The sequence below is a fragment of the Carassius carassius genome, chromosome 10, assembly GCF_963082965.1.
Source record: "Carassius carassius chromosome 10, fCarCar2.1, whole genome shotgun sequence".
Taxonomy (NCBI): domain Eukaryota; kingdom Metazoa; phylum Chordata; class Actinopteri; order Cypriniformes; family Cyprinidae; genus Carassius; species Carassius carassius.
The window spans coordinates 9,948,064-9,961,346 of NC_081764.1; the positions used below are offsets into that span (position 1 = coordinate 9,948,064).

At 37.1% G+C, this 13,283-nt stretch overlaps 1 protein-coding gene across 1 annotated transcript; it reads right to left on the reverse strand.

Annotated features, from left to right (window-relative positions):
* Positions 1-70: 70 nt before the first annotated feature.
* On the reverse strand, positions 71-11,079 carry LOC132151279 (complement C1q-like protein 4). Its single transcript, XM_059559387.1, has 2 exons — positions 10,310-11,079; positions 71-632 (listed from the first exon to the last, which is right to left on the reverse strand). Exons 1-2 carry the CDS (start codon positions 10,832-10,834, stop codon positions 453-455), a joined length of 705 nt encoding a protein of 234 aa, XP_059415370.1. The 5' UTR covers positions 10,835-11,079; the 3' UTR covers positions 71-452.
* Between the last annotated feature and the right edge of the window lie 2,204 nt (positions 11,080-13,283).

Genomic DNA, 13,283 nt, shown 5'->3' on the forward strand with positions numbered 1-13,283 from the left:
AAAGCGACCGAGAAAAACTGTATTATTATTATTATTTTGTTTGTAGTTATAATAGTATGGAAGATTTTTTCCACTTTCCACTCAAATTTATTGAGGCTTATGTTTAAAATAACATATTTTATGGAAGAAGACTAAATTTCTGTTGCGTGACAGACCACTTTTTACAATCCAATCAATTGCCAGTGGATAAAATCAAGTCCCAGCATACTTTTTTTTCTCTTTGAACATCCTGTTTGACTTATAATTACATCACATTAAGAAAGTAAAATGGGTTGTCACTGCTGTTGACTTTGTCACTATAGGTTTTGAAGTAAATTTTACAATGTTTCCTCTCGAAGTTCAATCACATTGTTGTATCGCTTGAATCGGATGGTGTTGTCTATCAGTCAGTCTGATTTGATGGTGTTAAATATGTGATAATATATTAGATTTTTTGTATGTTTGTGTACTTATTAGTCAGGGTAGATGAGAAAGCCACTGAATGTGCTGTATTTGTTGGTGTTTCCTCCATGCACTTTTCCACCATCCAACTGCACGCAGATCTCATCTCCCACGTCTAAATGCAGGATCACACTGTTAGAGGCGTAGTCATAATTCTGATCTGCGTCCTGAGCGATCGCACTGGCCCTCACCTAAGAGAGGGAATGAGGGAGAAAAAATGGTTTTACAGTTTTTTACGATTGTTTACACACTAAAATTAAAATTTCCACACAATTAGCAAAATTTTACTCCAATGAGCAAAACACCTCCACAGATTTGCACAACATTACACACAATGCCTGCTTCACCCTTTTTGCAAAACATTACAAACAGTGATTTGTAAAACTCTACACAAATTTTCACACCTTAGACACAGATAAGGATTGTGAGGTTACTTCCTTGTAATTACAAAGCACCGGATTGCCAATTACCACACTAATGAACGAATTGGATAAACACATCTACCAGGTGTGGAAGCACACATGTGCTAATTTGAAAACGCAGCACTCAGGTGTGCTATAGAAGGCAGCAGGTGAGTTCACCTGTCTTCAACAAAAATGGAAGGAGTTAGAAGAAGAAGAAGAGTGAGAATAAGAGGGGGAGCTCAAAGAGGAGATGAAGGCGGTAGAGGTAGAGGAAGAGGAGAAGGAGGTAGAGGAAGAGGCATAGGTAGAGGAGAAGAAGGTAGAGGAAGAGGAGAAGGAGGTAGAGGAAGAGGAGAAGGAGGTAGAGGAAGAGGAGAAGGAGGTAGAGGAAGAGGCATAGGTAGAGGAGAAGAAGGTAGAGGAAGAGGCATAGGTAGAGGAGAAGAAGGTAGAGGAAGAGGAGAAGGAGGTAGAGGAAGAGGAGAAGGAGGTAGAGGAAGAGGAGAAGGAGGTAGAGGAAGAGGCATAGGTAGAGGAGAAGAAGGTAGAGGAAGAGGCATAGGTAGAGGAGAAGAAGGTAGAGGAAGAGGAGAAGGAGGTAGAGGAAGAGGAGAAGGAGGTAGAGGAAGAGGAGAAGGAGGTAGAGGAAGAGGCATAGGTAGAGGAGAAGAAGGTAGAGGAAGAGGCATAGGTAGAGGAGAAGAAGGTAGAGGAAGAGGAGAAGGAGGTAGAGGAAGAGGAGAAGGAGGTAGAGGAAGAGGAGAAGGAGGTAGAGGAAGAGGCATAGGTAGAGGAGAAGAAGGTAGAGGAAGAGGAGAAGGAGGTAGAGGAAGAGGCATAGGTAGAGGAGAAGAAGGTAGAGGAAGATATATATATATATATATATATATATATATATATATATATATATATATATATATACATATATATATATATATATATATATATATATATATATATATATATATATATATTTTTTTTTTTTTTTTTTATATATATTTATTTTTATCTTTCTTTTTTTTTTTACATAGGATTGAGGGTCGAGAACACCAAGGTGGAAGGGGCCCTATGTTTAGTCGTGCACAAGAGGCCGCCATTGTGAACATGGTTTTGGCCAATAATTGTATCAGGCTACGAGAAATCCAAGCCAATATCATCAATGATGACAATATTTTCAATAACATCCAACGAGTCTCTCTGTCAACATTAGGTCGAATCCTAAAGAAAAATCAAATATACATGAAGCAACTGTATCGGGTACCATTTATACCGGGTACCAAAAAAAATTCTGTGCTATAGATATTGAATAGCATCCTATTTTCTTTAATGTGTTTTAGAGAGTCTTGCAAATGGATGCTGCTGAAATTCAACATGAATTTATATATGTGGATGAGGCTGGATTTAACCTTGCAAAAACAAGAAGAAGAGGGAGAAATGTAATTGGGCACAGGGCAATCACCAATGTGCCAGGGCAGCGAGGGGGTAACATCACCCTTTGCGCTGCTATCACACAAAATGGGGTCCTCCACCACCATGCAAATCTGGGACCCTATAATGCAAATCTGATACTTGCATTTCTTGACCGATTGCATGAGATTGTCATAGCATTACACCAAGTGGACCAGATCCGGTACATTGTTGTTTGGGACAATGTCTCATTTCATCGGGCTGCTCTGGTCCAGAACTGGTTCCATGATCACCCTGATTTTGAAATTTTATACCTTCCCCCATACTCCCCCTTCCTGAATCCTATAGAAGAATTTTTTTCAGCGTGGCGGTGGAAGGTATATGACCTGCGGCCTTATGAGCATTTGCCCCTCATTCAGGCCATGGAACAGGCATGTGATCTTATTGAAGCAGCTTCAGTGCAGGGGTGGATTCGTCACACAAGGCGATTCTTCCAACGGTGCCTTTCCAATGAAGACATAGCCTGTGATGTGGATGAAATCTTATTGCCTGATCCAGCCAGACGGAGAGACGGATAGTTACAGTATTCTTGTTGCTTTTACAGTAGTTTTCTTTCATTTCTGTTTACTTTTACTTTACTTTTCTTCAGAGTCAAAGTGTATGTACTGTAATTCATGCAGTAATTTTTATTTGTCTATAGATTTTATTTGTTTACAGTAATTGATATCATTGTTGGTTGATTACTGTAACTGATTATGGTAAAAAATACTGTAAGTATTGAAATAAATACTTGAAATATTCAGTCTGCAGCATCAAGTGTTGTGCAGTGCTTGGTAAGATTATAGTAGGCCTACAGTATTTGTCTACATTCTCCTTATATCTCAAAACAAATCATGAATAATGTTGTGAGTTTCTCACTATTTTTTGTCACCCAAATTATCTCTTACATACAATAAGAATGACTGGCCAAAAATCTATTTTTTTTTTTTTTTTTTTACAAATGTGTTTTTTATTTATCACAGCAGTGTGAAACTGGCTGCAATAGTGTATGATCATTGATGACGGTGTTGGTTAAATGAAAACAAATAGCATTTTCACAAATATGTGTATATGTTTTGACTCAAGTGTGTCATTTTGCAAACAATCTAGTAATTTTGCTAATTGATTGTGGTGTTTGGATAATTGTGCTTATATTTTGACAAAAAGAACTCTGTTTTCAAAATTGCGTGTAAACAATTGAAAAAAACTGTAATGTCAGATAAAACAAAGAGTAAATTATAATTATCTGGAGAGAGAGGAGGTAAGTGTTCAGCGAATAACAGCTTGAATTTTGTCTTTTCATCACACAAAGCTATTGTATTGTTTTAAAACTACTTGCAATATAGCACACAAGTTGCATTGAATGCATATGTGATACTTTTATGCTTCTTTTGCAATTAGGTTTGAAGACTTCAGTTAGACAGCTTCTTTCTAATATCCTATCAGTCTGCTTCTTCTCATTGTCAGTGTGCAGATGCCTTTAAATCCTTTAACCTCAATGGAAACTGGCAATCTCTCTCATAACAAACATTCTTTCCCTCCCGTCTTATAATTTCTTGTCTCCTCCCCAAGTATCCTATGGGATACAGAGAACAGAGAGAGAACAAAAGACCAAGACAGACCAAGGTCTGAGGGAATAAGGTTATTGATCTGTGTGTTGCATGTGTGTGGTGTGTAATTTATAGGAAAGGCTGCTAAACACTGTGGTCTTCAGTCTTTCACAAATGTACTAATTTGTTAAACTTATATAATACTATTTATTTTGCATTTATCCCAAGCTTTGGCAATATTGAATCACTTACACTCATGCCAACAATGCTACTCTGTTAAAAATAAAAAAACAACAACATTTGATTATTTTTTGAACATCAGAATTATAATAAACACTGTCATGACAAAACAGTGATTAATGTCTATGCTTCAACCAAAGCCTAATTTTTGACTGCTAATTAATGCATAGTATATGTACGAATCAAAGTAAAATGTATGCTTCCAGTCCTGTGAAAAAGTGTCATTCAAATTTATTTAACCCTTTATGCTCACCAAGGTCTGCTATCATTAAAATCTATAAAATATCTATCCCTTTTTAATTCTCGTTTATCCATAAAATACTTTTTGCTTTTTAAGATTAATGTTTTCCAAATTAATTTCAGTCGCGTCTCCAAGTGATCGACATTTTCTTGAGTTGTGCTTAATTCTTCTCACATATACTCATTAATTATTCGTTCTTCCCCTCATCTTTCTTTTCCCAGCACCTCTTCCCCCGTATTTGTTCATTCCTTGCAGCATCTATCCATCTTTTTCTGCTGGGATCTAATAAAATGCAGGTCACGCACCTGTCTCTACTGCGCGTCTCGTGTTGGCGCGTGTCCCTGTCCAGTCTAAATCAGATTGATTAACGGCGCGAGGTGGCAGCTCCCGCGGGAGGCCTTGGGCTGCGTCGGGGCCGCGCTAGCTCGGTAATTGCCCGGCGCAGTGCCTCGGCTGTTGCTCCTAATGGAGCCCACTCCTCAATAACTCCATTGTATCACAATAAACGGAGACTACCGACCACCGGTCAAATGGAGTCACCAAGTATTAACTGGATGTGTGCGCGCGAAATAGAGAGACTAGCATATGCATTGTATTGTTCCCCCAAGTGATTTCAATCAGATTAAATAGCAGGTCTTCGGTTTAAACTATACAGACAGTTTCTGACAGAACCAGCGTGATGATAATGCAAACATTCGTTAAATAAATTCAAGAACCAAATTATACGTTCAGAAAAACATAAAATTGTCAAAAAAAAGAAAATAATACACAGAAATTCATACAAATTATTGGTTGTGAACCTAATTTATTTTATTTGGTTATGGACATAATTTATTTAATTTGACTTTTATGAAAGTCAAAAAATAAACTACACCTGGCACATGGCTTACAGCTGCCTTTAGGTTTATCTTATTATTTTTTGGCATAAAAGCAAATAAATCTATTCCTGTAAAAAAACTATGGACTTAAGTTGTGCTGTACATAATATTCCTAAAGTTTCATTACTAATTACATTTCTTATAATTAAATACTGTAATAATATTAATAATAAAACAACATTTTAAGCATGTCAGTCCTCTCGCATACACAGAAGGCATGTAAGCGTTACCACAGTGTGTAACCTCAAAGTATATAATGTTCTCCATTGCTAAAGGTTAACACTGTGATTTATGAATTCATGAATGAACCATTTATCTTCTGTAATTTTGTATTCATACAAATCCCGTTTCTGAGTAACATTTGAGAGGCTAATTGGTTATATGACTGCAGTGCTCCCTGTATGACTGATTTTACTTGAAGTAGCACTTCACTTATCTGGTGGAATTATTATAATTTTTTTTACAAATATGTCTTGGTAAAAAATAAGCCTGGAATGAAAGAAAAGGGAACTGAGAATGGCTAGAGATGGTGGTTTTTTGTTAAATGTGAGCCAAAATCATCACAATTAAAAGAACCAAAGACTTAAACAACTTCAGTCTGTGTGCAGTGATTTTATTTGATATACGAGTTTCACAATTTGAGTTGAATTACTGAAATGAACTTTTCCACGACATTCTAATTTATTGAGATGCAACTGTATTTTTTGTACAGTATATCCACTCCTAAATGGGGCTCCTCACAAACATTGACATAATCTCAGATTTTAAATTAGATTGACCTTTTCTTCATTCAAAGGGCAATGTAAGCACAGGAAATGAGAGCTAGATAAAAAAGAAGAAAACAAGAGGCTCAGAAAGCGCAGATCTGTAAACAGGGAAAATGGGTATACAAGTGTCTGTTGCAACAGCTGTAAAATCCTGTCAAGGTACTGAGGGATTACCTCATTAACTATATTAATTAATTAATTGGAGGATGTAAACTCATTAGCTGCTGTGTAATTGACAGGATGTTCGAGGCTTTTCTAACAACTTCTCTGCATCACACCTTAATTAGTGCCGCGTCACTCTGACGAGACCACAGAGAGGGTGAGATGTTCGAAAGAGACAGGGAGGTGAAGTGCTAAAGATGAACCCAAAGTAAAAGCTAGTCGTACAGTGGGATGAGAATAGACAGGTTTACATAACCAAGAATCAATTACTGAATTAATTAATCAAATTTGAAATGAGAAACAAATTGGCTGGGTATTCTACTTGAGTGACATTAATTTGTGGACGTTGTGCTCCCTGCTTCAACCCTCATGATGCAGTTTTTGTTTCTTATTCAGCCCCATTGCATCTATCCCTGCCAAGAGGAGCCAAACTTCAACTAATAAGTGGCATTTCACAAATACATTAATATTCAGAGCTCTCTAAAAATAAAACTAATTTCCACAATCTCGCTGCAGTTACAACAAAAGTTTTGCCTGTCTCAAAGTGTGTTGGAGTCTACCTGTATTGGATAGAAGATCATATAATATGTCTGTAGTATTAGCTTTTGCAAATCTTTGACCTGCAATGAGGTCAATAGTCCTTTCTCATTCTCTCTCTCACTTACACATGCGCTCAGACTTTCTGTCGTTTTGCTTATCTATCTTACTTACACTGATCTGATGCTGTCTGTGTCTCTGGCCTCGCAATAACACTTTCTCCTGACCTCTCTGTCGGCTCTCCAATGATTAGCCATCCATCTTCTTCTCGTCCGTTCATCTCTCTATCATCCCACACCATTTTACATTTGGGTGGGCTCACACTTTCAGGTTTCACCATTTTCATTTGCCTTTTCGCTTTAAACTAGCTATAATAAATGTAGGTTAAATATTGTTTTACACCTAAAACAACAGTGACATTGGGAATTTAACAGCTTTCTTTTCAAAATAAAAAGTATTTCATCGTTTACTCACTCTCATATCGTGGCTTTATTTCCTCTGAACAAAAAAGAAGGAGGAACTGTTTGTGTCAGTTGAAAGTCAGTGCACTGTAAAAAATAATTGAGACTTTGCAATTTCAACTCTTTTTTTTTTTTTGTAGAATAATTAGAAAATGTAAGTTTATTAGACCTCAACTAAGATGAAAGCTAAATTAACTAGTACAACTGTTGTTTCAACTCAAAAACGCATGTTTCCAAAAAATTATAAGGAAGTGGGGTAACAAAGTTGATTCAACAAATTGTTTTTTACAGTGTGGGGACCAAAACAACATTGGACCCCATCGCTTTGTCAATTCTGTAAAAAAAAAAAAAAAAAAAAAAAAAAAAATTTTCAAAATGTCTTTGTCTTTAGTGTACCACAGAAGAAAAATGTTTGGGCATAAGGATGAGTAAATGATGACAGCAAATTTCATTTTTGGGTGAACTATCCCTTTTAGAGCGAATCCAAACACATGTTGGTGTGGTTGTGTGTATGTTTGTGAGAATGCTTTGAGTGGACCTTGAGATGGGTTAAATAATTTAGCTAAGGCGAGAGATAATTAATGAGGGCAGAGATAGACATTTGGCAGAGTCTGGCTCTGTGTGTGTGTTTGTGTGTGGCCCAGATGGAAAAGAGGGAATCTCATCTTAAAGACATGAATGATTTAACACAAGAGGAGATCAGTGGAATGACAATATATGCAATACAGCATGCCATAGACTGCCTAAGCTTACTCTCCTCAACTTCTGACTTTCTGCATCTCATCCTCCACTTTATGGAGGCTGTGTTGAATCCCTAGCAGTCTGGATTTGGCCTGCAGCACAAGAGCTACTTCAGCAATGAGTAGCATAGACATTCTGCTCCTCAATGAGACAAACTGAGTAACAGCATTAACAAAATTCTGTATTGTATGAATATTGCAATTACTCATAAAGTCAATTTGGGTAACTTTTGATCTGATATTACATTAAAAAAGTGTCCCAATTTGCCCTTTAAACTAAATACAAAAAGATACATTGCAGCAGTTTCTCAAATTAGATTTCCATCTGAACATAACCTTGAAAATGAATTTGAATTGTTTATTTAATGTATTGTGGTTTATCCAGTCATATTCTAATATGTGACCCTGGACCAAAAAATCCTCTTAGGTTGCACATGTATATTTGTAGCAATAACCAAAAATACATTGTATGGGTCAAAATTATACACTTTTCTTTTATGCATTAGGATATTACTAAAAATCATGTTCCAAGAACATATTTTGTAAATGTAATTTTAATAAGTAATATGCATGGCTTCATTTGGACAACTTTAAAGCCCATTTTCGAAAAAAAAAACAAAAAAACAAAAACAAAAACAAAGACTGTCACTTAATTGTAGCTCGGCCAAATATTGTTATTATATTATCTTATCCTACAAACTATAAATCAATGGAAAGCTTATTTATTCAGCTTTCATATGAAATACAAATCCAAATTTTGAAAAATTTACACTTATGACAAGTTTCACATATTAATATTATATTTTTGAAATAAATATTAAAAGTTACATTAGATGTTACCACTTCAAACACATTTTAAGCATTTTTATAATGTATGACGAACAGTAGTTCGATGTTTTTATTTTTTGTTAAAATGAATATATTTTTTTCCTACATTTTTTAAAAATAAATCCACTGGTTTAAAAGGTTTGGTGTAGTTTGGCATCACATGCATAGCTTGTGAAGAGATTGAATCAGTAAATTTAGCTGAGAAGGTTCATATAACTAGTTCGGTTACTAGTATTTCACAGATACACTCTTTGGATCACAAAGCTGTGGACTCACAACAAACAGTTTCTTTTTGTGCTAGATCATTTATGATGAACAGACAAAGAGCATAATTGCAGATGTTATGTCATGTTAATGGCAGTGTGATGAAGGAAAGCTGTCAGGTTGTTACAGACTCATTAATGGGTTTTCATCATTTCCTGTCAGATATATCTGTCACAAAGGGTCAAAAGCTCCAGGAATCTGTGTGTGTGTGTGTGTGTGAGTGTGTGTGTGTGTGAGAGAAAGACAGAGACACTGTATGTATGTAAACACATGTTGCCAAGGGAATTTTTATCTCTTTGGATAATCTCCACTTTCTGTTCCACTACTAAAAATCAAAACTGAGCGGTTGAGTTGAGAGCGCCTGAATCCCAGATCCATGTCATGTTTCACCAGATGGAGAGGTTTTTTCTCTCCTTACTTTTTCATTTATTCTAAATCCACGGGTCCTGTGAGGACTGCCTCCAGCTGTTGCATTTCGTTCCTCTCCAGAGAGAGTCAAATATAGAGCATTTGCTTGTTTGTGTTTGTTACAATTGTCCTCTTTTCATTGGAAACTGTTAACCTTTTGCTATTTCATACTCTTCAAATAAAAACATGGTTTATTCTGTTAAACATTCCCAAATGGACTGTTCAAAACACATTTTAACCCATATGATATATGCTCTTTGTAAGTTGTCATTGTCTTCTAAATCTGTATATATGTTTGCATTGTCTTTTTCCCCTCTCTCTGTAGGTATCTAAAGAAGGCTTCAAGTGATAGGCTGAAAAAATGACTGATGAATAATTGAGTAGCTGCCTTACTGGATCCTATTTAAATGTTAAATATATTCCTTAATCCTACTGGTGAATTTAATATTTGTTTGATATTTCAGTCATTTACAGTTCATTCACGTCTGACTTAGTCTAGTTAAAGTAGCTCTAAAGACTTAGTTAGCAAACTCTACCATTGTGTAGAATGAACCCAAAGGCTGTTTTTACCAGGGATAGGCAAAACTAAGAGATGAACAATAGGCTTTCAATTTATGAGTTGGAATTTGAATTGAATTGGTCACAGTCCACAAGTCCACATCTATCTATCTATCATTCTGTCATTCTATCTTTCTGTCTGAAACAAGAATTCAAAATTCATATTTTGTCTTGACAAACTTTGTTTTTCTAGTTAAAATGAATTGACAGATTTTTTAAATCCTGTTTGCTACCTGAATTTAATTCAGGAATTGAATTGGAATTTAAAAGGCATTCTCAATTCAGCTCTAAATAACACAATCTTTGTGTACACACACACACACACACACACACACACACACACACACACACACACACACACACACTCACAGTCACATCTCCTACCTGTCCATTCTTCTTGAGGTCGGCCCACATACTAGTTCCATCACCGCCCCTCATGAGCACATGATAAGTGAAGAAGTAGATTCCAGGAAGAGGGCAGGTGAACTTGCCAGTGGTAGGCTCATAGTAATTTCCTACATTTGTCACCACATCATCAAACTTAAGTATCTCACTCCCCTCATGTTGCTTGCGCAGACCTGCATAAAAGGCTATTTTAGGGCTGTAGAACGATGGGATGTATCCTCCTGGGCCTGGACCTGGAGGTCCAGGTGGACCTGGTTTTCCAGGTGGCCCACGTGGGCCTGGTGGCCCTTGGTTTCCACGAAAACCCGACTTGCCTCCCCCTCTGCGTCCAGAGGTGTCGTGAGGTGGAGGTGAAACAGGTGTTAGTTCATTGGTGGGCGTTAGAGAGTCACAGACCATCTTGCAGCTTCCAAGCATCTCATAATGTGTACTTCCGCCTCCAGACCCACCCAGTTTGGTGCTGTGGACCAACAGCGGAATAGCGACTAGTAGCACGAGCACCATGGCCACGCCCACTGCCGCGCCAATAACGCGCTTCCTGCGGCTGAGGTGCGAGGCAGCGATAGAGAGGAAGTCCTCTTCCCCTTTAGAAGAAACAGGCCCGGCCAGAATGAACTCTGGGAAGGAAAAAGCACTAGGGTGAGATAGAAAAGTTAACGAGGGAGTAAGATACGATGAAAAGTGGCTTGTGTCTGAGAAATGAGCTAAAATAAATACTTTTTTATATGAAAAATCCACCTTCGGCAGCAAACAAATCTAATATCCTATAAGGAACAAAGTCTTTAAGAACGTTTGTGTTCATTTCCTTTTAAAAGTTTACATTTCTGCTATTTTCCCCTTCTGCTCTCAATTACTACTTCAAAATCATAATCACCAGTAACAATAAACCACTAACCACTACCTCTTCTGAGTGACACACACCGGTTATCACTCCATTTAAACAGCAATTCTAGATGATCCAGTGGGTTTATATTGTCACATGAATATATTTTACTTGTCTGATTTAACCACATCAACTCTGGGGACCCACCGGTGGGTCCAATATTGCATATGCCTAATTCTCAAAAAATCAAAATAACAGCTGAAGTGGATAAGCAAAATGGGGGAATTGGTGTCTCCAAATGTTTGTCCGTGGTTGGAGATTCTATCAGGTGATGTTGAGGTGTATTTCTTAGGGGGTGCTGTATGGCAGTGGTGTCTCCTCATAGATTGGTGGACTGACAACGGTAAGGCTTATTTTTCCATGAGAAGTTCAAGAAGCCTTCTGGAGAATTCCCAGAAAAGTCCATGTCCACCTCAGCATTTAAACAAACTCTGCCCTTCCTCTCACAGAAAAAAGCTGAGACTGTGATTCAAATTGATCAAAAACGATCCACACTGTGTATTATTTTGACAGTTTTAAACCTTCAAATGCGTAGGTTTTTGTTCTTCGCTTGTAAACATCCTGTAAGCCCGAAATGGATGGTAAGATATAATCTTAAATCAGGCTCACAGCACTCTGGGTGATTTCCAGTCCCCGCTGGTCTTCATCAAACTTCAGCTGAATAACATTCAGGTTCCAAGATCAACCAGCATCTTGACATGTTTCTCACTGAGTTGAAACATAAAAGACCTAAATCAGATTAACTGGAAAACTTACGGCACATCTTTTAAGAGTTGCCAATAGATTCACTAATGCTTATTGAGAATGCGCTATGAGGTTATTTATTTCTGTTCAAAATTAGGCTTTTCACAGAAAAATAAGCTTTTAAGCACAAAGCCTCCTAGTGACAAGTAAGGTTGCATATAATGTATTTTAATCATTATTTAACTGACTTTAATAAAATCATGCCATCAGAGTTTGCAGACACATTACTACATCACAGATACATACCCCTCCAAAGAAACTACAAACATTACAAACTAAACCACTATCAAATAGCTAAGTTTCCAGATTTTTTTCCCATCCAGTTAAAATGCAAATCATGGAAAACATCTATTAAAAGTTTTTAACACTTTCTGAGAAACAAATGACCACGACAAAACAATTCTACCTACCTTACAAGTTCCCAGAGAATATGAAAATTGATGAGTAACTCCGCGCGATACAGCAGCTCCTCTCGCGTGCGCGAACAGCTCAGAATATGTCAGAGAATCTCGCGCCTTAGGGTTTTTCTGTAACAGTCACTCTGCTCTAACTGTTGTCAGATTGAAATATCTCGTCTTCTACTTTTGTCGCTTCCTTGCAACCTCGTCTGCTTCTTCAAGACATTTCACTTTAAACGCCTTCTTCTATCCTATCATATCTTTGGGGATCAATAAACTACTAGGCCTACTGGTGACTGCAAAAAATCTTTAGTAACCAAATTACTGTTTAAAAGTCCGATATGGCAATATTTTAGTCAAGATATTGTCAAGAAGCAACAGTTTCTCACTTGTTCGTTTTCTGTGAGGAAAAGGCGCTTCCACCTGCGAGATGTGTGTCTCGCGCTCCACCCGCCCTTCACACAATGATTCGCTCGCGCTCACTCGCACCAGTCTCCGCAGATCAAAAAATCGATTTCCCGAGGAGATGTGCATCCTAACAGGGTTGCTGTCTACCCAATTAGTACTTATAAAAATAATCAGGTTGTATGGTATGCTGTCATAGCAGAAGTGAGGGATGGTCGCAGTAAGAAATAGAGGACCGACTGTACATAAGCTGTCTATAACTATCAATGAAGGCTATATTTACTGCTGAATTGTTACATATTTATAGACGAGTTTATGATGATTATGTATCATCCAATATATTAACTGGGATTTAATGTAATCACTTGCTAATTTTATTTTTGTTGTTATATAGCAAATCACACCACTGCACTCTTAAAAATAGGCTACAAGTTATTTACTGGTATCAATGATCCTGTGAAAAACGTTTAAAATCCATGGAACCTTTCCAATGCACAAAAGTGTATTTTTAGTGGAAATAGAG